This window comes from Bombus huntii, chromosome 14 (genome assembly GCF_024542735.1).
Source record: "Bombus huntii isolate Logan2020A chromosome 14, iyBomHunt1.1, whole genome shotgun sequence".
NCBI classification, from domain to species: Eukaryota; Metazoa; Arthropoda; class Insecta; order Hymenoptera; family Apidae; genus Bombus; species Bombus huntii.
This window is the reverse complement of record NC_066251.1, coordinates 2,258,447-2,280,443: the sequence shown is the minus strand read 5'-3', so window position 1 is coordinate 2,280,443 and position 21,997 is coordinate 2,258,447. Positions and strand designations below refer to the sequence as shown.

Sequence of the window (21,997 nt, the reverse complement as noted above, 5' to 3'; positions counted from 1 at the left end):
GAGATGTCGTTGCTTAAACTCAACGTAGTGGCTTGCGTTTAAAAGAAAAGCGATCGCTTAACAATAATGAAGTCGACGAAAGCATAAGATCTCGTATGATCATGCTTACACGAGATTAATGTCGCGACCAAACGACGAAAATGCAATTTCTTCGTACAGCAAATCCCATTCGATCATCGTCAGAAAAGCATCCTTTATCGATTCGATCGCCGATGCGGCCTGTACGAAACTTATACTCACGCACGGCACACGATATAGAGATACGGAGGAACTCAGAAATTGGCGACACAACCCCGATGTGCAGGCAGCAGCACGAGTGTGCCTTGAACTGGGCCAAGTGTATGATAATAAATAATTCGCACGCCTCACTCGATCCGGTTTAACGCAGGCTCGTCCTGTTATAGGCGTATACAGGGTGTTTCAAAAAATTGCTAACAATCGTTCGTTATAGCGCAGCCCATTAAACGTCTATGAAACGGATGCATGGAAACAGAAATTTATTCGCGAGCATTCGTCGTGACACGTATTAATTTACGATTATCTGAATATGAATAGGATATTTGAATCGAGTTAAACAATTTACCCGGTAATTCGTAAAATTCGATTACCAACAATTTTTGTCTCGTTGTTAGTGTCGCGATAAATATTAAAATATATCGTGTACTTATTTAAAGATAAGATGTTTGTTCAACTAAACAGACGATGCGTCGCTTTCTCATTTTTAATGTTTCCTTTCCGCTGAACCTCAAGCACCCCATATTTTCTCCTTCCTTCTCTGTTCTTTTATTAAAAACTAACACTGTCTCGTAACGTACACAAGTTCGATAATTTCGTACAAACGTTCCGTACAATGTTCGAGGCTGAATTTCAAGACATCGAAGCATAGCTAGCTCAAATAATCCTACCATAAGCTGTTACTTACCTACGCGTATCATCATTTGTCTCCATCGATGTCGCAGCGAATTTTTCTCTCGTTCGTAGGATGCTTCGATCCGCTTTTTAAATACAGACCGAATAAATAATCCTTCGGGCACCTTACGCACGAAACTTCGACAAATAACCTCAAAACTGAGCTCGAAATGTTTCAATGATCGTGTATCAGCGCGCGTAAGTACGCTCTTATGCAGGCGCGTGTACTTGCGTCTCCAGCTGTCCCTTGTTATTTACGTGTCTCGGTTCGAGGAGCAACGACAGCGAACGAAGAGAACGCGAATTCGTTGCTCCGGAACAGGGAGAAAGGAACGAGAACAGTGAAAGAAAGAGGAAGAGAGAGGAAGAGAGAGCACGACAACTTGGTTCCCGCGTGACATTTATCTTTATGCCCGCTCATTTGCGCCCGCTTATGGTCGAGCACGTGCTACCCGGATCGATTGAACGGGGTCCGTGATGCCGCCTATATAAAGTCGAGTCTACACCTGACAAACGAGCTCGAACCAACGTTACAATCGAAAGAACGAACCTGGATAATATTTATTATCCGTTGCTCGACGATACAACGGAGGAACGTATTTTATTAGGTGAAACAATTTGATCTATTTAACAGACGGACCGTATAAACGAAGAACAACCGACAGAGTAGAATCTAAGTAGAAAGCTTCGTTTAATAAATATTATACATTTGTTAACAGGTAGCTTACCTACTTTGCGCACTTCGTGCTTATTTTTCTATATTACCTGCATTCTATGCATTTCGCACATCCCATAAGTGCATAGAAATCTAGTCTATGTGTATTTAGCTGGAAACAAATTTTAAGGAAGCTAAAAAGTTGCTCGTCGGTACGGCAAAGGATTATCTTTATTAAGTAGGATAATTTCATCTTTTTGGTTAAGATATTTAGACTAGCGTTTATCGATATGAGTAATCTTTTGCTTTTATCGTTTATGCTTTCGCTGAATAAACTAAAGATCATATTTCGATAGATACGTAATCAATTTGTAGCGACGATACGAAACTCGGGGAAATTTCTTCTTAAAAAAATGCAAAGGGCTGCTCTCGAACATAATACCACGTTATTTCGTTAATTGAATTCGACGACAAGACGAGTAAGTAATAAAAATAATGAAAAAACAAAAACACCTTAAAGAATCGCGAAATAATGATAACTTGAAAAGGACGGTTCCCAAATTGTATCACCTTTATTACGAGTCTGTGAAGTAAGTATATTTCAATTACACGTATATGTGTAGTCCGTGTCATAAATTTTGTGCTTGTCACCCGAAGACACGTCCTGGGAAAAAATCAATGTTAATCGAGTGGCATTAACGCAGATGACGTATTAACGGAGCAATATTAAAATCCGTGTCTCGGGAGAAGAAGAAAACGAGAGAAAAAGAAGGGAAAAAACGGGGAACGGAGGGACATTAGTCCGGGTCGGGTTCCGAAAAGCTGCAATCGGTTCGAGTTTCTGTAATCGGAGTTAAACGCGCCTCCAGGCAGTGCGTTTAAGTCGAAAAACCGCGGTAACACCGACGATACCTCTTAAACCACTTTAATGACGCATCGACGCATCGCGAATTTAAAATTACACTGACGACTTACTCGGTCCGCGCCGATAAAGATCGTTGCCGATGCAAAAACCGGCCTGACTCGGTCGCGCCGACTGATAAACCGCGATAAAACTCGCGTGTGCGCGTGTAGCAACAGTATCGTAGCGCAGCCTAGTTGTTCGTTCATGCACACCGAGCGCAGTGATTGCTGCGATTTCATTACGGACGAAACGTACGATCCGACGATGGATGTCAGCTTGAATCGTGTAACATACAGTGATTGCCGGAAGTACTCGAACGCCAGCATAGAAAAAACGTTTACCATTTTTACGAAAACACGACGTGTTTCCTACTTTCTCCGTACGGGTATAATCTTCAGGTGGAAATAAGAGAAAAACGTTGTATAGAGTCTGACTATAAAAGCTTCGTTACAGAGTTGAAGGCAAATATCGAACGTAGACTGGATTTAGGTTTATCAACGCGTATTCTGCGGTAAGGAATGCGAACGATAGATCGTATTTACCTTAGTTCTATCGAAATTGTTCAAATGCTTCAACTTTCATTAAAGAATGCCACGTAGATGCGTTGATACATGCTCAACATCGATACAGCGTATAGTATACAGGGTGGTTGGTAACTGGTGGTACAAGCGGAAAGGGGGTGATTCTAGGCGAAAAAAGAAGTCGAAAATATGGAATAACAATTTTTCGTTCGAGGCTTTGTTTTCGAGAAAATCGACTTTGAATTTTCGCTCGGTACGCGTGCGGTACGTTATAACGGATCTCACTGTAGATCGTTGTCTCGATGGAAAAATTAAAAAAGAAATTATTATTCTATATTTTCGACTTCTTTTTCACCCTCTTTCCGCTTGTACCACCCGCAGTTACCAACCACCCTGTAGATATAAATACGAGCAAAGTCTTGCGTGAATCGACTATAGATCATTTGAAACTTTACTAGAAAAGTATAAAAAGAATTCGAAGTGGGAATAGATGGTTACAAATGCGTGGTTACTACGAAAGTTTATTCTCTAAGTTGTATCTATTTCTAGACTTCGTCAGCATGATAAACTAATCAGAAGAATGGGTCTTCTGAAGTTGTTATACTTGCCCTAGGGAAAAAATATAATACTAAAGATCAAACAATTTGTCTAAATTAATGTTTGAAGATGTTTCCTTGAAAGTAATAAAATATCTAATGGGTTAAGAGGAATTTAACGAAGAGTTCGTAAAATGGCTGTAGCAATCATCGGTGAAGGACTATGAATTCACAGTAGTACGAGTGTATCTTGTGTCAGACATCTAGCGCGGGGCTTATTTCTTCGCTCGAAACGCGTCTTTTTCTTTAAGTTGGTCTCAATGAAAGCTCAACTTTATATTATATATTCTTATATTTTTTTAAACAAACGTTTAAACAATGTACAAAATTCCAGTTAGAAACAATTAATTGCAACTTGTTTGGAAAAAGGAGGAATACAAATTGTTGACGTAAAAAGCATGATATTCGATAATTAGAAATATATTACGTGCAGAAAACCGGTAAAATTTTAATTTATATCTCCTTTTATCAACTGATCGAAAGTATCTTAAAGAAACGTAGCAACTGCCGCGATGGAAATTATAATTACGTATATTCAAGCGACACCTGTTCCACAGTTAAGCAAGTAAACCTTCAGCAAGTAGTATCTTTCACTCTAACTAATATATTTATTATACGATATTTCAATTATTACCAACCTATCAAATACTCAAATATTTCTATCTATCCTTCTGATGTCGACTTCTTTCCCAATAATTCAAATGTTTAGTAAATAATTCTTTCGCAAGCTTCCAAATATTTGCTCACTTTTGAAATACGTGCGCAACGCGTAACGCGGTGTTCGAACGGTATCAAACCGAAAACTAAATCACAAGCTATACATATATATATATATATATATATATATATCCTTTCGTCAATAATTCGAATAATTAAACTGGCAATACGGTTTTCCCTGAAACGGGAACAACTCGTCTGGCGCAATAAAACAGGCAGAACTTCCGTGAACGCAGCGTGACTGTGTGCAAGCTGCAGAAATAGCAGGCGCGCGATACGATAAAACGATTAAGCGGATCGTCGTGAGTTCGGATGGCAGGTGCCAATAAAAATCGGTTACGTCTTATTACGGTTGACCTAGATTTTAGCCGACTCACAGGCAACCAGCCCTTGTAATCTTAATAAGGTGATCCACACGGTGTAACGGCGGTATATACGGCCCCATTTGTCCCGTTCGTGATGATTGAATAATCTTGCGGCAGAGAATGAGAGCCGATGTTCTCGGAAGCGGAATATCCATAGACACGCGACCGGCTCTTTCCGCTTTCGCTCCAAGCGCATCGATCGCCGTGCTATTTTATTAAGCAGCGGCTTGATACAACCGATACGATGGCCGCGAAACACGGCCAGCTTTCACGATTCGCAGCCAAGATACGGTGTTCGAACATTGTTTACCAGATGCGAACACGAAAACAGTGATTGCGCGTTTCGAGATTCGAAGAGAACATCGTGGACCTTGTTCGCTGTGTAATCTTGTAACTATACGTTTAATGACGTACAGGATGTCTCGGGAAACCAAGTTTGACTACGTTACGAGACAAAGATGAATTTATGGCTATGCGTCATCATTAATTGTTAATACTCGATTTCAACACGACAGAAATAAAAATTTCCATTTATTAATCTGTGATCTGTTTGCTTTTGCTTCGTCTCAATGAACCAATTTCATTCTTTTTTAATTGAAATGTCTTCGATAATTGAAACATCCTCTATTGATATTATCGACTTGGCCTTTTTTATTTTTTAGTACTGTCGAGTCTGTAATTTCGTGTTGTTTCTGAACCTTGAGATTCTTACGGAATCTCAACAGGTAAGTGATTTTAAAATGTAAAAGTAGAAGCTGGTAGTGATTTAATCGCGCAATCTTATTGAATATGTTATGGGTTAATTAACTTCTTAATTTAACTTAATTTCTTAAGATGTTGAATTTTTCGACTGGAAATAAACATTTTTTTCATGAAATCTTTTTTCATTGTTATTTAATTTTGCTTGAGAGCTATACGCGGGAAAGAAGTTTAAATAAAAATAACTGTAGTTGTGCCATCTGTTGTTGAAAAGAGAAAGCGTTGACACGGTTACAACGATTCGGACAGTTCTAACGATACAGTGCTTCTATCTGTTGGTCTTGGACGGAAAGCAAAGGTAGAGTGACACAATTGGCACAACGCGAGCGTAACCCTGGGGATTCGGTTCAGAAACGAAGGAATCGCTATTTGGTGCATTATGCATCACAAGCAAAGATATCAAAATGAATGTACCCTTGTGATATCATCCACGGAAATTTGGTGAATCGGATTTTAAACTGGTGTATCGGTTCTGAAGCGCGACGCTGATTCAACATCTAACATCATGCTATTGTTTTAACAGTATCGTGAAAAAACGAAGCTGGAACGGTGATCAAATTTTTGTTTATCGCTTATTAGCTGGGAAACTACCCAAACCATACAGAAATTCGATCGAGTTTCTTAATCGTACGTCAAAAATCTTCGTATCCATCATACAGTGAGTGTCAACGATGTTTCTACTATCACTTTCTCACGCCTACGAGCTGTCCAATTCCTTGAAAACACTTTTACACGATCCGTCGTTAAGATAAATGTATAAAAGGTGAAAATATCACATAAAACTCGTATCATTTATTCAATATGCAAAAATATATTCGCGTAATTAATACTTTTGCTACATTTTCGATTCTTTGTAAATTGTATTGTAAAACTGTATTAACGATGATTTATTTCCGACGTAGAAAAATTCAGTTAATTTAATCTCAACGAAAATCTCATTTTTCATAATGGCAGTAGTGTCTCAGTGTATAAATTAAAAAGATATATTTTTATGTTAGAATGTGTTGTATTAGATCTATGTCAGTATTATCCATGTTATTTTGAAAGATAAAATTCTATTGAAGATTTGATTATTTTTAGAACGCGTTTCGTATATAATGATTATTTTTTATATATTTCAAGCAAAATTTCCAACTTTATGTTATGCATATACAGAATCGTTTATTTTGATGACTAAATCTTTTATCTATAATACTGAGTAACATAGTTTCATTCAAAGTTTAGACAGATAAAGAGATTAGATAAAAGAACTATGTGTTTACTCATGTACTTAACACAAAGAAAACAAGAAAGTTTAACAAAGAGATTTTATTATATATATCACAAAACTTAAATGTATGTATAATTTGCTGTTAAGTTAAAGATAAGTTAATCGTACTATGATTTTGAAAAATTTATGTTTCTTTCTCGTAAAGTGACTTTTAATATTTGTGGATATTATTTTAAACATTAATTTCATTATTAATTGCTACTATATGTTATTACTGGGGTTATGTTGTTATTTACAAACAGTCATGCAATTACTATGATTACTATAAGAGCATTGCATTATCTACAAATAATCTGTATCGATTTGGAATCTTTATTAATTGATGTTATATCTATATACGTATCCTTTTACAATATAAGAGTCTTCTTTTCAGTTGTTTTCTTTTTAGGTAGAATATTTGTATCAATGAATCGTTAAGTCATCACACAACTATATTAATTTTTCTACTCATTCTAAGCTTTTCCAACTTGTTATATAATTCAAAAGTAAAATTTGAGTTTATTAAATTCTGTCATATTTATATGGAAACAGTTAGTACGTTTAACTATAAAAGAAACTTGTTTGTAGCATGATCGTAGTTGAGAAGCCATAATGACTAATTTACAAACACTTCTTCAACCTTTGGTTTATATAGGAAAATAGAATTTTAGCACACGATAGCTCCTAAAATTCTTCAATGTATCAAATGTAATTATGTAAACTTATGTCAAATTATTTGGATACTAAAGATCAGTTAAATCGTTCAAACAGATAAGAAACGAATGCTTTGATTTTAGGGATTTGAGAAGATCAGAGGGCCTGGTGCGGGCACGTTCGAGAGCCGTGGTGGTTGGTGAATGGTGTTGCAGATAGACTCGGTGTGGGGTTGGGCGTCACCCCCGCTGCGCCTCCAGCTAGGGGGGTCTAGGGGCGCCTCGGGGAGAGCGACCGCGGGCGCCCCATCCTCACAGAGGATGGGTGAAATGGTCGTAGAACGCGCACCTTCCCCAGCCCGCCTCAGTCACACTTCAGAGAAGCATCCTCGTGCTACACTCACCGAACTCAATGTTCTTCGTCGTCATCGAGAATTGTGCGATGTTGTTCTCAATGTCGGCTCTAGAAAGATATTCGCTCACCGTGTTATTTTATCGGCGTGTAGTCCGTACTTCCGGTAAGATACTATAATCGTAATTGAACATTGGAACTTTCAAAATTTAAATTGACTAAATAGTGAAAACTGTATTGTTTGTAGAGCGATGTTTACTGGGGAGCTGGCGGAATCTCGACAAACTGAAGTCACGATACGTGACATAGATGAAATGGCGATGGAACTATTGATAGACTTCTGTTACACTTCTCACATCATCGTCGAGGAAGCGAACGTTCAAACTCTCCTTCCAGCAGCGTGCCTTCTCCAGCTAGCAGAGATTCAAGATATATGTTGCGAGTTTCTCAAACGCCAGTTAGATCCGTCTAATTGTCTAGGTATACGAGCGTTTGCTGATACTCATTCTTGTCGTGAACTTTTACGAATCGCGGACAAGTTTACACAGCACAATTTTCAAGAAGTATGTATTCTTCATTCTCCAAGATGTATCTAATAACTAGATTTATAATAATTGTTTACATTTTTGTTCCTAACTAGGTAATGGAAAGCGAAGAATTTCTTTTATTGCCTGTTGGCCAATTAGTAGATATTATTTCTTCGGACGAGTTAAATGTTCGAACAGAAGAACAGGTATTTAGTGCAGTTATGAACTGGGTCAAATATAATGTCACTGAGAGAAGGCAACATTTGGCGCAAGTTCTTCAACATGTACGACTACCCCTCCTTAGCCCAAAATTTTTAGTTGGAACCGTAGGTTCTGACCTTTTAGTTCGGTCCGATGACGCATGCAGAGACTTGGTAGACGAAGCGAAAAATTACTTGCTGCTTCCTCAAGAAAGGCCGCTGATGCAAGGACCTAGAACACGACCTAGAAAACCAACCAGACGCGGTGAAGTTCTATTCGCTGTCGGAGGTTGGTGTTCTGGCGATGCAATCGCTAGCGTGGAAAGATTTGATCCTAACACTGCGGATTGGAAAATGGTGGCGCCAATGAGTAAACGAAGATGTGGTGTCGGAGTAGCTGTACTGAACGATTTGTTGTACGCAGTAGGTGGTCACGACGGACAAAGCTATTTAAATAGCATCGAACGATATGATCCACAAACGAATCAATGGTCCTGTGATGTTGCACCTACCACATCGTGTCGAACTAGCGTAGGTGTTGCGGTATTGGATGGTTTTCTTTACGCGGTAGGTGGGCAGGATGGCGTCCAATGTTTAAATCATGTTGAGAGGTAAATTGTCCTATTTATAAATATTTTATTGCCATATAGTTAAAATCAAATTTTATTCATTCAGAGTCTCTTCACTAATTATACATCACAAGTATAAATAAACTTTGCCTACTTATCATGCATGTTATTCACGTTTTATTGTTAGAATGCTATCTCTTCCATTCTTTACTTTATAAAACACAATAACAAAGTGAGAAATAACATGACATGATAACTGTATGATATGATAGAACATTATTTGTAAGCTTTTACTCATTTTATCTACTTTCATGTATCAATATGAAATATACAAATTAATATAATTTTAAAAGGATTCAAAACGAAACAAAGGATTTATTACATACAGGTATGATCCTAAAGAAAATAAATGGTCCAAAGTATCACCAATGACCACTAGAAGGCTTGGAGTAGCTGTTGCTGTGCTAGGCGGTTATTTATATGCCATCGGTGGATCCGATGGCCAGTCGCCTTTAAATACAGTAGAAAGATATGATCCGAGACAAAACAAATGGTCTCAAGTATCACCTATGTCTACAAGACGTAAGCATCTAGGCTGTGCGGTATTTAATAATCTAATTTATGCCGTTGGAGGACGAGATGACTGCATGGAGCTCTCAAGTGCAGAACGGTATAACCCTCACACAAATTCTTGGAGTCCGATAGTCGCTATGACATCAAGAAGAAGTGGAGTAAGTTGCCTTAACTTTTACTATTTATTGTTTAAAACGGTCATTAACCTGATTTCTTGTAAAAACCTGTTTCACTAAAAATACTTCACTTAAATTTCATAATATTGGATGCAGATAAATTTAAAAATCATACGTTTCTTACTAACAAAAGAATTCATTCACTTATCATATTTTCAGGTGGGTTTAGCAGTAGTGAATGGTTTACTATATGCAGTGGGTGGATTTGATGGAACTGCCTATTTAAAAACAATTGAAGTGTACGATTCAGAACAAAATCAATGGAAACTATGTGGTTGTATGAATTACAGAAGACTCGGTGGAGGTGTGGGAGTAATGCGAGCCCCTCAAACCGAAAACTACATTTGGTAGCTCAGGCCCCCCTCTTCAGCCCAAATGGCTGAAACTCCTTTAACTCCTCTTACACCGATGACTCCAGTTACACCTGTAACTCCTCCCGCCCCTGTGTCGGTTCCTGTTGTTATAACTAATACTAGAAAACGCTACCGCCGATCGATGAGCATTATATAAGTAATACGTACGTTTTATAAGACTTTGCCTTTCTAGAGATGAAGTCCTTTTTGTTAGAAACTATTCTATGTTCTTTCACTAGCTTTGTGTAGCTTACAGTTCATTTTCACGAGACAATTACTTTGTACTAAGTACGGATGTATATTTTCCTGATGTAGAAAATTTATTCCTTGATAATGTTTATATTGTCGCGATTTAATCATGTTTTTTATATAAGACTTTGTAAAATATTTCTTTTATGTTATTTATACATTCTGTTATGTATTACAAAATACCAATTCCAACTGTTCTAGATTTAAGTGCAATACTCTTGTAATTTCTGTTCTATTTTCCTTTTCTTTTTCTTTTTATATATATATATAAAGCAGCCGTGTTTATTGTGAATATTTAAAATACAAAGGAACAGAAAGGCAAAATCTCTTTGAAACATATTCTCGAACACAATATTCACTTCAATGGAATGCTTGCAGCTTCCATGTTTTCAGTGATTAAAAAAAAAACAGATTTTTAAAGTATATATTGACATCAAAACTTCGTTATGGAGGACTGCTTGTGCAGTCACTGATAAAAAAAAGAAAAACAAAAATAAAGAGTTAATCAAACAAATTGTTTCTGTCTCGATAGTATACTTTCTACATGTATCGTATTTTTATCAATAAGACTGAAGTGAAACCAAAAGTTTATGTAAAATTAATAAATGAAACGAATGTTTCAGGCTCTAAGAATATTTTTGTTTTAAGATAATGTATAAAACATGCATAAGTTATAACATGATTTCATCATGTACTAAATATTACAATCATTGGATTTACGTTTCTTAATCCTTTTAATATCTCTACAGAAAACAAAGCTTGATAAATTTACGTTTTGTTTGAAGCGATAAAGGAGTACTCTTATTGTACAAAATGGTAATAGGGATCATTATCCAACAATTTCATAATGTAACGTTTGTGATAATAATCTAATAAGAGTCAGTAAATTTGACTGATTGTGAGCAATATTTTACTAACATAACAAAATATTGTTTTGTAATTATTTAAATAGAAAGTTATAAGAAAGCTGTGAAAATTTCTGTCGATTAATTACAAAATTAAAAAGTTTATGAACTTACTAGTTGTGTTACATCTATGAGATTGTTGAAGAAAACAAAGCACATGTCTAGTATAAGAATATGCTGACGATATGATGTAACTATCTTTAAACAACTTGTTACAAAATATCACTACTAGAAACTGTACAGATTCTCGATATTGTATCGTAATGACTTTCTTCAATGGAACAATCAGTTTTAATTAGACACGAAACGCAAAAACGTTTCTATTTCTTTACAAACACAACAAATTTATGAAATCTATATAGTATATCTATATAAATGAAACAATTATATTGAGTTGGAATAATCCAATTACAGATTTAAAATGGTACAAATTATTGTAATCACTAAACAAAGTTCAAATAAGTGTTCAAAATTACAGATTTAATTTACAAATAGTTAAAACTGTAGTTTCATTATAAGATGTTGCTAAAAATGTTAGTATTTTAGTTGCTTAAATCAAAATTTAATTCAATTTTAAACTCATGTGAGAAACATTTTTACAGAATGACATTTACATTTTTTTTTTACATCAATAAATTTTATTATAACCAATTGCTATTCTCTAATGAGACAATGGAATCTTTGAAGTAAAATTATTTTATTATTTTTTATATATACATATATACAAAGATTTCATTATATTCCTTGGGAAATATATTAAAAATGTTTTATTTTCTGCCTACTGGTGAATTCTATTACGTGGAGCAGATAATCAAAATGAAAAAGTTTTACACATAATACGGAGTAATTTATGGAAATGCTAAAAATTAGATGTTTTTTTACAAATAAAACATACATTTCAAAAGTACAGATTAAATTTTTGTTTTATATAAGATTTCATATATGTATAATATAAGTTTATAGAAATGATAAGTTTTTAGTGTACTTAATAATTCTGAAAGATGAATTTCTTTTTTAAATCTTGTATAATAAACAAATTTCAGTTTGTATTTTTAATTTGTTTTTATGCTAATGATCTCTTTCTCAATTATACCAAATGTTACCTCCTATCTTCTACAGTGAATAGCCAATTTTCCACCATATTTTATATGCTAATCTTTAACCATTAATTTTGTTTTAAATACTTGTCATTTATACTATACAACTATAGAGTAATCATATATAAACAAAGAGTTTTCTTAAGGTTTAGTTACAACGGGAACAAGTAAAGTGTACTACAAACTGTCTTTCTAAAACCATTGAGAATATCAAGTATTATTTCTTTCAAAATACTTTCTAACACATGAACACAATTCCAGAGATAATTTACCAGAACAAGAACTATTTTATTATATTAAACACACTTCTGTAACAGCATTTTTATATTTTACTTTTGTATTACAAAAGTAGAACCATAAAATGTTCTACTATTTTCTTATATATTAATGTATTTGTGAGTTATCTAATACAATTACATCCTTTTTCATTAAAATTTTTAATAAAAGATAAGGAAAATATTAGAATATATAAAATTAAATAAATGTGAACTAAATAAATATTTTGAAACATAATCAGTGCAAAAATTGGAGATATGTGATATCTTTGATGGTTTTAGAGAAAATAGTCTGATTAATGGATCATGTTACATGTTGTTTATATGCAATATAAGAAACTGATTAGAACAATATCATTATACATATATATGTATATCTTTGGAGTAAATATGAAAAAGTATAGTACAAAACACTTTATAAAATAATCTTTTCAGTTTTTAAGCAAAAGAATGGGGGAGAAAACAGAAGAAAATTAAAAAAATTATGAACATTTTACTGTAAGTAACATTACATGCAATTTCCAATTTCTTTTTATCACTAACATAGAATACTGTGCAATATTATTTAAACTAAGAAAGTTATCTTGCATAATTACTGTAATTGGAACCATACATGAATATATAAAATTTTAGTTCAATATTCAGTCTACACATACTTTATTTTCTAATTTTATATGCTTTATTTGTATATGAATACTTCTGTATATATTAAAGATCTGTTCAAATCCTTTAACAAAGAAAATATATGGTTAAGATAGAAGAAGAAAAATTCATTTTGCTGTAATCAACCCTTTTATCAACTAACATAAACTCAATTTTAGAAAAGAACATTTTTCCTAACATTCTCATATTTGAATGATATGAAGGTGGAAAAGAAATAGTCCATCATGATAATTTTTTAATAAGTTTAAATAGTATTTAATTATGATTGTATCCTACATCATAATGAAATAATAATATGTATTAGATTATCATATAATGTGCGTAAATTATGTTTTATTAATAATTTCAAGGAGCTATCACATCAAAAATTAACCAAAGCAATAAAAATTAGTAATCAGATTGAGATCATTATCTATCGAGAATATAATTTTTGGCTGAAAATTGAGGAATGTTAACAGGAACATAGAATATTAAAGGAGGTATCGTCATGATGAGATAAGGAGTGATACTGAGTGACGATGTCGAAATTAGAAAATAAATTTTACATTTTCACGCAATTAATTTACATCCTACGCGTATGTATCAAAAGTTGATGCTTTTAACTATTTCCAGGTACAATTTTGATCCAAGTACCGAATATAGTTTGCGAGAAATGAAATATTATTCAAGCAAATATCTATCTATTAAATAAAATTTGTAAATCTTTATTTATGTATTTCGTAGATTAAATGGAATATTGGAAGAAAGCTGAGAGCCTAATTTGGGAGAATCAATCATAAAAGTTTACAAATTAACCGATTTAATTAGTTTTTTTCGAAATAAAATATTTCATCTATTTGCGGATATAGAAATACTATTCACCACACAGTGGTGAAAGGTGGAACTAATAATTTCTCTATCTATCCTTGTTGCACAGAAATGTGCTCCTTATCTAAGAACAGACGAATGCTGCCATTTATCCATAACATTCAAAGCTTATGTTCCTTCTTTATCTCATAGATGACACCATATAAATGCCATTAGATCGGAGTTAAATTACTTAAAAAATTCTACATATACATATAATAATATATTTCAAATTATATATTACAGTATGTACATTGGCCTACATACGTAGTTATTTAATAGTAAATTACAAAATGTACACTGTTCTATACACATACACACATCTAATAGTAATACACAAAACCATATCATGATCATAAACAACATAAAAAATTATTAGTTTTTAAATATAAATAAAATATGATAAGTTGTGACAATAAGGCACTATTTTGAAATAGTTTGTATAAAAACAAATCTAATTAGTATAAGTACACTGTACAACGTATCTTTAAATTGAAACTATTCATTTTTATTGTGTCATATTCAAGGACCTATTTCGTTTACTTGCCGAATAAGGACCACGAGGATCACCATATACAGGATCAAACGCAGAAAATGTAAATCTTGTTGGTGTAACTGGACTCCTTGGAGTTGACATAGTTGTACTATTTAACGGAGATGAGCATGGAGTACTAACTTTTTTTAATTGTGGTGGACATTTATCAGCTATAAAAGATGAATTGCGGTTAAACAGTTATTTATTATAAATATGAATAGAAATTATGTTAAAATAAAATACATACCAAAAACTGATCTATTCTTTATGTTTAAATCAACATTTGCTATTTTATTCTTCCATACTATAAAACAAAATATAAAGATAATATTGTAAGAAAATATTTATACGATAAGCTAAAACCAATATGAAATACTAAGAGACTCACTGTAGAAGAAAGTAATTACAACAACAGCAAATGTTCCGAATGTATAACGATGGAAGTACATATAATCTACCCAGTGGATTCCAGATAATGGTATGAAATTTTCATATTTTGTTACACGTACAAAAAGCTACAGAAACAAAATTAAATTATTATTTACAATAAATTATGATGTTTGATAAGTGTTTTTTTTTATCTACTCACGGATATATTTTGCTTTGTAATGTCATTTACAATAACAACTTTTTGACCTTGGATTTCTTCCTGATTATGCATCAAACGCAGTTTGTATTGCATTGTAGATTTTGAAATATATTGTCGAGCACTTACAGTCATTCCATCTGGTACATCAATCTATAGAAGTTTATTACAAATGAAATGAATCGTATTTTAAAATTTACTTCAACTTCCATAGAATAATAAACTTACAGTAAGATGATTTAATACAGATTGCAACCCATATATTTCAAGTGTTGCTGTTGGAATGGTTTGAGAATGGGTATTAATAAAAATAATTTCTTTGGCATCAACATAGACAGGAGGAAGATATGTAACTTCTAAAGGCACAGCCTCAATGTCTTTACTTTGTGCACTTATTTGAATACGACTTTCTAATGTACTAGAAATTATGTTTGGAGAACCCATTGGGATTACATCACAATAATAAAATCCTACAACAAACAATTTCTATGTAAAGTTAAATAATAGTAAATTTTGTTATATGCAGCAGAAGATCAAATTAAACGTACCAGTTGCAATATCAAATCGTGGTTTGACAAGAAACAGGTCTTTTATTCCGATAGATGAAGTTGATGAAACAAATTGTATATTACAGGTATAGGGAAATGAATTTAAAGTAAATAAACTAAATGTTCTACAACCACCTAAGCCTCTAGATAGGATATTGTTTTCTTTGACTTGTTCATCTTTGCTTTTAAGTACAACAGGAACACTAAAAGTTTCAGTTCCAGTAATATTTCGACCTCTTAGTGGGACAATTGATACCTGTATGTACAAAACAATACCATGTACAATTTTCGAAAAAATATTAATGATTAATAATTCCAAATGATTCACTGAATGTAGTACCTTTGCAATAGGTTGGATGTGAACTTCTATTTCACCTTGCATGTGAGTTGCAAGACTATGTTTTACTACTGCATAACCGATATTTTTTGCTCGACCTATTCCTGTAATAGGATCTACAGTTAATATTTCAGGAGCAGAAGATTGCCAATAACCTGGATCACCGTCAGAAGATAAAAGTGGCATTGAAAAGCATACTATATCGCCCACTGTTAGTGTAGTCTATAATACATTATAAATTTAAATGATTTAAATGATTCATATATGAAAATTTCTTATTTAACATAAAATAAACACGTAAATTACCTTTGTGGGGAAAACTATATCACCAATCATCATATGTACATAATCAAACATTGCATTAGGATATCTTTCATTGTATGCTTTTACAACAAGGTCTCCATTTTCAATAAATTTTGCAGTAACTACATTTTCGGAACCTTTAGTAAATGATGCGAGATCAACCCGATTTAATATAGTCTTAGCATCAACTTCAGCAGCATGAAACTTTGTTCCAATATTATCATAATATTCAAGAATATAATCCAATTCCATACCCTTGGGTAACATATTTAATTCTTCTCCACTCCGAATTCGTAAAATTGATTTTAAAGACAACATCATATAATGAATAGGCTTGACCTATAAATAAAATAATTAAGATATAAATTTTTTAAACTCCCAATCAAATTCACATCTTAATAATATAATATAAATCTTACTTCAACAATAACAGTTATTGATTGTTTCAAATTATAGGCTTCAGTATTTGTAATAGAAATAACTATTTTTCCAATACTTTCACCAGCTTTTATGATGCCATTTTTATCAATAGTGACGGTTTTAGATGCAACTGTTAAAGCCTGTAAATCCACTGAATCATTTCCATGTACAGTAGACAATACTTTATAAATAGTTGAACCATGTTTGTCACGATTTGTTTCTAATTTTAAGACAGAATTTGGGGACATTAGTATCACTGGTGCATCCAAAGGTAGTCCCAAATGCATTAAACGCAATTCCTCAAAAATTTCAACTTTTATAAATGTAGTATATGTTACATCGCCTTTAAAACCGGCTAACATATTAGATGGCATTGTAACATTTAAATAAATAGTTGCTAATCCAGGACTAATTGCTTTGGCTCTCAAAGATACCTCATTTTGGTATCTAATGTTAATTCCAGTACCTTCATACATATTATGCAATGTTATTAAATTAGAATCACTAGATAACCACATAAAAGTTAGTGGTAATTGCATAGAACCTATAATAAGAGGAGTTAAATGTTCTGGGATACCAAATGCCCAAAGTGGAAACATTGCACCCACTTTTACTCTACTTGTTGGCACAACAATTTTAACTCCTTCAAGATACAATACATGTATATCAGCATGATCCTCAGAATAAATAACTTTATTGCCTTTAGCATTAAGACCAATGGCTCTAACAATAATTTTTGTTTGTCCAACTGATTTTCCTTCAAATATACCATTATAGCCAACGTTCAGAATATCATTATCCTGTGTAGAGAATTCAATTTCTGCATTTGATGGACCTCCTGTTGTTTGTACTTGATAAACAGTCCCTACTAGTATTGTTAGATTTTTTGGAAAAACTCTTAAAGGAACAAAGACTTGGATAGTTGCTGATTCACTCTGTATCTCCTTTTCGGCCCCTTTATTGACGAAAATTAATTGAGATTCGCCTTCTGCCATTCCATATACCATATACAACAATTGATTATAAGGAGGATTGCCATGTTCACTAGCAGGTAACTGTTTAACTTCTATGTATTCGTTATCAATTTCTGCTCTAAATTCTAAAGCATTCAAAGAAGGCAATTTTATAGCATGACCATTCGTGTCATAAAGTTTCAATGCAGCTACTATGCACTTTCCCTTTTCGATTTTATTCACTGTTTCTATCTCTATTATGGCAAGCTGTTGTATTTCAATCACAACTTCAGCTGGTTTTGAAGGTAAACAAAGATCTATCAATGATAAATGAAGCACTCCAGATTTTTTTGGAGTGAGACTAATTGCTTTTGTTGACTCTATATATCGAACTTCTGCAATATCATCTGAACTTAATACAAATTCGTAATATCCAGAACCCTGACTCACTTGCAAGTAATATTTTGCAGTAGGATCATTTAATACCATTAATTTATCAGGGATAACAGAGGTATCATTGACTAAAACTACTTCTATAGAAGTTTCTATAAGAGGCGTTTCATAGATTTTTCTTTCAGTCTCAATTGCGAATGGCGGCCATTCGGGAATTATTTTTAATTTACTCAATATATATTTTTGATAACCCGTAACTGTAGCTGTTAATATAAGAGTGCCAAAATGTTTTTTAAAAATGACATTTTGATAGTAACTTTTTGGTAAAATAACATTCATATCCGTGATTGTTTCCTCTATAGAACTAGAAGGCATTTCTACAGAACCTACAGTCGAGGGTTTCAAATTCCATTCAATTCGTAAACTCGTAATATTATCGAATGTTCTACCTTCTTCATCCTTTATTATTGTAATAAGCTTCAAATTTTTATCACTGTGTGCCATTATCCTTTCTATATTAAGATTGCTGATAGGACAATTCTTATCCTTAAATTCAGGTTGAAGATAAATATGTCTAGGTTTACCACAAATCACTTTTACTGTTTCAAATGCATATGTACTTTTACAGTTTGGCAGTAGAGGAACATTTGAAATTTTATATGTTACATCCACCTCTCCAAGGGCACGACACATTACTTCAATAACGAATATATCGTGCAATCCATCTGAAGAATCTACATGTTCTGTTACATCAACAATTTTTTCCTCAGATACTTGAATTTTTCGCGAATAACTTTGTGGCTTGTTAGACCATGGATGGGGTCCACCTTTAAAAACTATTTTCCTCAATGAACCCACTGTTAATAAAGTTTCCTTGCTACTTGGATGTAATGCTATTAAAGGTTCATAGGCCGACACAGTAACGTTGTCAGTCAAATATTGACCGTTACCGTTGTATACTACAGTTACTTCGGATGTTCCAATATCCACACTAGTAACTGCTATAACGGCACATGCAATTCCTACAGGTTCTATGACATTACTATTGTTTTGTATAAAATTACCGTCTGGAATGTATGTCTCAAAATTAATATCTCTACAATCATTGAAAGGAATTTCTTTGGAGTCTGTTCCATTAATTAATCTTCCATATAATGCAATGTGAAGATAAATCTGTTCTCCTACAGCAGCTTCCATGTTATATTCAATTACTTTTACTTTGGAAGGAGGTAATACATACACTTTTGTTGTGTCTTTATTATACTGATTTCTTGTCATAGCAACATTTATTTCTGTTACACCTGCTGTTAAAATTCTCATTCCTCCATTTTGAGAAATTGTTGCTATAGAAGGATGTTTGCTTGACCATACGTATGATCCATCTCCTCCACTTGCGTTTAGTACAGTGTCATACCTATAATAATAAAATAAAATTTCATATATTAAATTTAATAAAAATATTATTATTAACGAAAAAGAATGATGTATTACACATAATAATAGTAATATAAATGACAACCTTGATTTAGCCTTAGAATCCCATGGAACTGCCAATACCTTAGGTTGTATAGTAACAGGAGTATGAATCAAAAGCTCAGCTCTTGTAGTAGGACGTGAAGCAATAAACACTTTTCTACCATGTTTATCAATTATACCATTGAGGGTAGCTTCAACAGTCATTGTTCCACATGTGATAGGCACACCAACAATATAAGTGCCATTTTGTGTTATCATCTTTGGTTCAAAGTAGTGTTCATCTAATTTCACTGATACTTCAACACCTTCTCCAATGTGAAATTTATGATCTTTATTATCATATAATTCAACAACAATTTCGTGAGTATGACCAAGTACTAAACCCCAATTTCTATTGGGTAAAACAGCAAGCATTACATACGCTACATCATTTACATTAACTGTAGCAGATGGTAAAATAACGGGATATTCATCACGTACATTTTTATCATGTAAGAATATTTTGGTACGTCCTAGAGATTTAGCATATGCAAAATCACGATCGTTATCAATTTCTAATATATTAGGATTTTCTGCTTCTAAGTAGTATTGGCTAGATGGTAAAGTTATTTCTTCCAAACGACCTTGACGAGCCTATAAATATATTAATAATTCAATCAACATTAATATGCAAAATATGTCATGCATAATAATAGTGATACTTACTTGCATTATTTTATATTTAAAACTATCATATGCCATAACTGTTGTGTCTGATGGAATAATAATTAGATTGGCTATTACAATTAATTCAACTTCTATTGGTGGAACATGTTTATATTCTGGATAAGTTAATTTCACAGAAACCTGCAATCAAAAATATTTTCTTCTCTTTATATATTTTATTTATAACTAAATATTTTATTTTGCTTGAAAGTGCAATAATATTTACATCTGTATAGAATATATTGATACCTTTGCTGTGCCAGTTTTTATTCCTTCTAGCAGTACGATATGTCCTTTTTTACCAATTACATCTAATGCGGCAATTGTTGGTGGAGTTTCATAATGTGATTCTTGATAAGTCATAAATCTTAAAATATCATTTGGTGCTTTAGAATCTGACATATGTTTATCAGCATTGTCTATGCTCCAAAGAAATTCGACACCAGCAAGAGTAGTAAATTCATTTCCTACAAAAGCATATCATATTATAATCGAAATTTATGTATGTTTTAAAAGCTTACAAACTTTAAAATAATAACTTTAAAGGAATGTTCAGACAATCAGTATTGTATGGAAAAGACCCTGTAGATGCTCAATATATATTATTAATACAATGCTGGAAACCTTAAATATTGACAAATATAAATGCTCTTTTATATAATGTAATATATAAGGTTTTATTAAATATCTTTACCTTGTTCATCGTATGCTCTAACTTCAAATGCTTCTGGCGCTTCCTCTATATATAATTCTCTGGTAGTTGTCACAAGATTTAGAGAAAATATCACATCTACTATAACATCACATCTTAAAAATTGCCCATTATTAACATCTTCTGCTAATACTATTGCAGTATTTCTATTGGACTCTCTCGTTATTGTTTGAATCAATATAGCAGAAGAACAAGTTCTCTCGACATTTTCATTTATAGGAATTAGTTGAATAATATCTAATCGCGATGTTGACCTATTGATAAATGTATTTTTAATTTTAAATATAAAACCATAACAAGGTTCATCGAAAATCATAGTACAATCAGAGAGAGATAGAGAGAGAGGGAGAGTGAAAATCCATGAAAAAAATTACTTTTGAACAAATAATAAAATATTAAACATATGAATGAAAAATTGAAAAGATTTAAGTTTTAATACTAAAAATTGCAACTAAATAAATAACAAATTAATAAAACTAGGTTGTAAAAGAAATAGTAGTTACCATTTATAGCAAGCACCATCAGTAACTTCAAGTGTAAAATTTACAGCAAAATCATTAAATACTGGTAATAAAACTCTGGGAACATTTAATCTGTGTACTAAGGCATTCGATGTTACACAAAATAAAACAAAGAGTACCGAGAAAAACATTTTTAAGGGTTCTACAAAGTCAAGTATAATTTCTTCACGTGTATTTAACGGTAAGGAATCTACTGAACTTGGCGGTCTCTAAATAGCTTTCAAACCAGATTACATACTTCGATACTGATCGATAATTATCGATACTTTCAGTCGATATTTAAATTATATTTAATTTTTATTGTAAAAAGGAAAACAAATTTATACATTGTACTGAATCTCAAATATTTCTTACATATCCATTGCTGGTTAAAGAAAAATATTATTTACTTAACT

General features: G+C 32.7%; 2 protein-coding genes across 4 annotated transcripts; one reads left to right on the top strand and one right to left on the bottom strand.

Annotated features, from left to right (window-relative positions):
- Positions 1-5,705: 5,705 nt before the first annotated feature.
- On the top strand, positions 5,706-12,288 carry LOC126873488 (kelch-like protein diablo). 2 transcript variants are annotated; one of them, XM_050634372.1, is made up of 7 exons: positions 5,706-6,084; positions 7,331-7,383; positions 7,473-7,846; positions 7,928-8,243; positions 8,321-9,018; positions 9,365-9,707; positions 9,885-12,288. In XM_050634372.1, the coding sequence occupies exons 3-7, from the start codon at positions 7,533-7,535 to the stop codon at positions 10,074-10,076; spliced, it is 1,863 nt and encodes a 620-aa protein (XP_050490329.1). In that variant the 5' UTR covers positions 5,706-6,084; positions 7,331-7,383; positions 7,473-7,532; the 3' UTR covers positions 10,077-12,288. The 2 variants fall into 2 exon arrangements, with proteins under 2 accessions (XP_050490329.1, XP_050490328.1); XM_050634371.1 differs by lacking the exon at positions 7,331-7,383.
- Positions 12,289-14,314: 2,026 nt separating this feature from the next.
- LOC126873487 (nuclear pore membrane glycoprotein 210) lies at positions 14,315-21,818 on the bottom strand. 2 transcript variants are annotated; one of them, XM_050634368.1, is made up of 14 exons: positions 21,585-21,818; positions 21,064-21,335; positions 20,619-20,836; positions 20,370-20,510; positions 19,708-20,297; positions 16,842-19,602; positions 16,426-16,761; positions 16,123-16,341; positions 15,783-16,038; positions 15,463-15,704; positions 15,238-15,387; positions 15,037-15,163; positions 14,896-14,952; positions 14,315-14,818 (listed from the first exon to the last, which is right to left on the bottom strand). In XM_050634368.1, exons 1-14 carry the CDS (start codon positions 21,731-21,733, stop codon positions 14,622-14,624), a joined length of 5,715 nt encoding a protein of 1,904 aa, XP_050490325.1. In that variant the 5' UTR covers positions 21,734-21,818; the 3' UTR covers positions 14,315-14,621. The 2 variants fall into 2 exon arrangements, with proteins under 2 accessions (XP_050490325.1, XP_050490326.1); XM_050634369.1 differs by lacking the exons at positions 20,370-20,510; positions 20,619-20,836; positions 21,064-21,335; positions 21,585-21,818 and having other exon boundaries at positions 19,708-20,055; positions 20,145-20,280.
- Between the last annotated feature and the right edge of the window lie 179 nt (positions 21,819-21,997).

Bases quoted from the DNA above. Each gene is read 5' to 3' on its own strand.
- LOC126873488 (XM_050634371.1), top strand. From the start codon at position 7,533: ATGGTGTTGCAGATAGACTCGGTGTGGGGTTGGGCGTCACCCCCGCTG. The intron at 7,847-7,927 runs GTAAGATACTAT...TATTGTTTGTAG, and splicing joins GCGTGTAGTCCGTACTTCCG to AGCGATGTTTACTGGGGAGC. The intron at 9,708-9,884 runs GTAAGTTGCCTT...TCATATTTTCAG, and splicing joins TGACATCAAGAAGAAGTGGA to GTGGGTTTAGCAGTAGTGAA.
- LOC126873487 (XM_050634368.1), bottom strand. From the start codon at position 21,733: ATGTTTTTCTCGGTACTCTTTGTTTTATTTTGTGTAACATCGAATGCC. The intron at 20,298-20,369 runs GTAAGTATCACT...ATATATTTATAG, and splicing joins TTAAATATAAAATAATGCAA to GCTCGTCAAGGTCGTTTGGA. The intron at 16,039-16,122 runs GTACTACATTCA...TTGTACATACAG, and splicing joins ACATCCAACCTATTGCAAAG to GTATCAATTGTCCCACTAAG.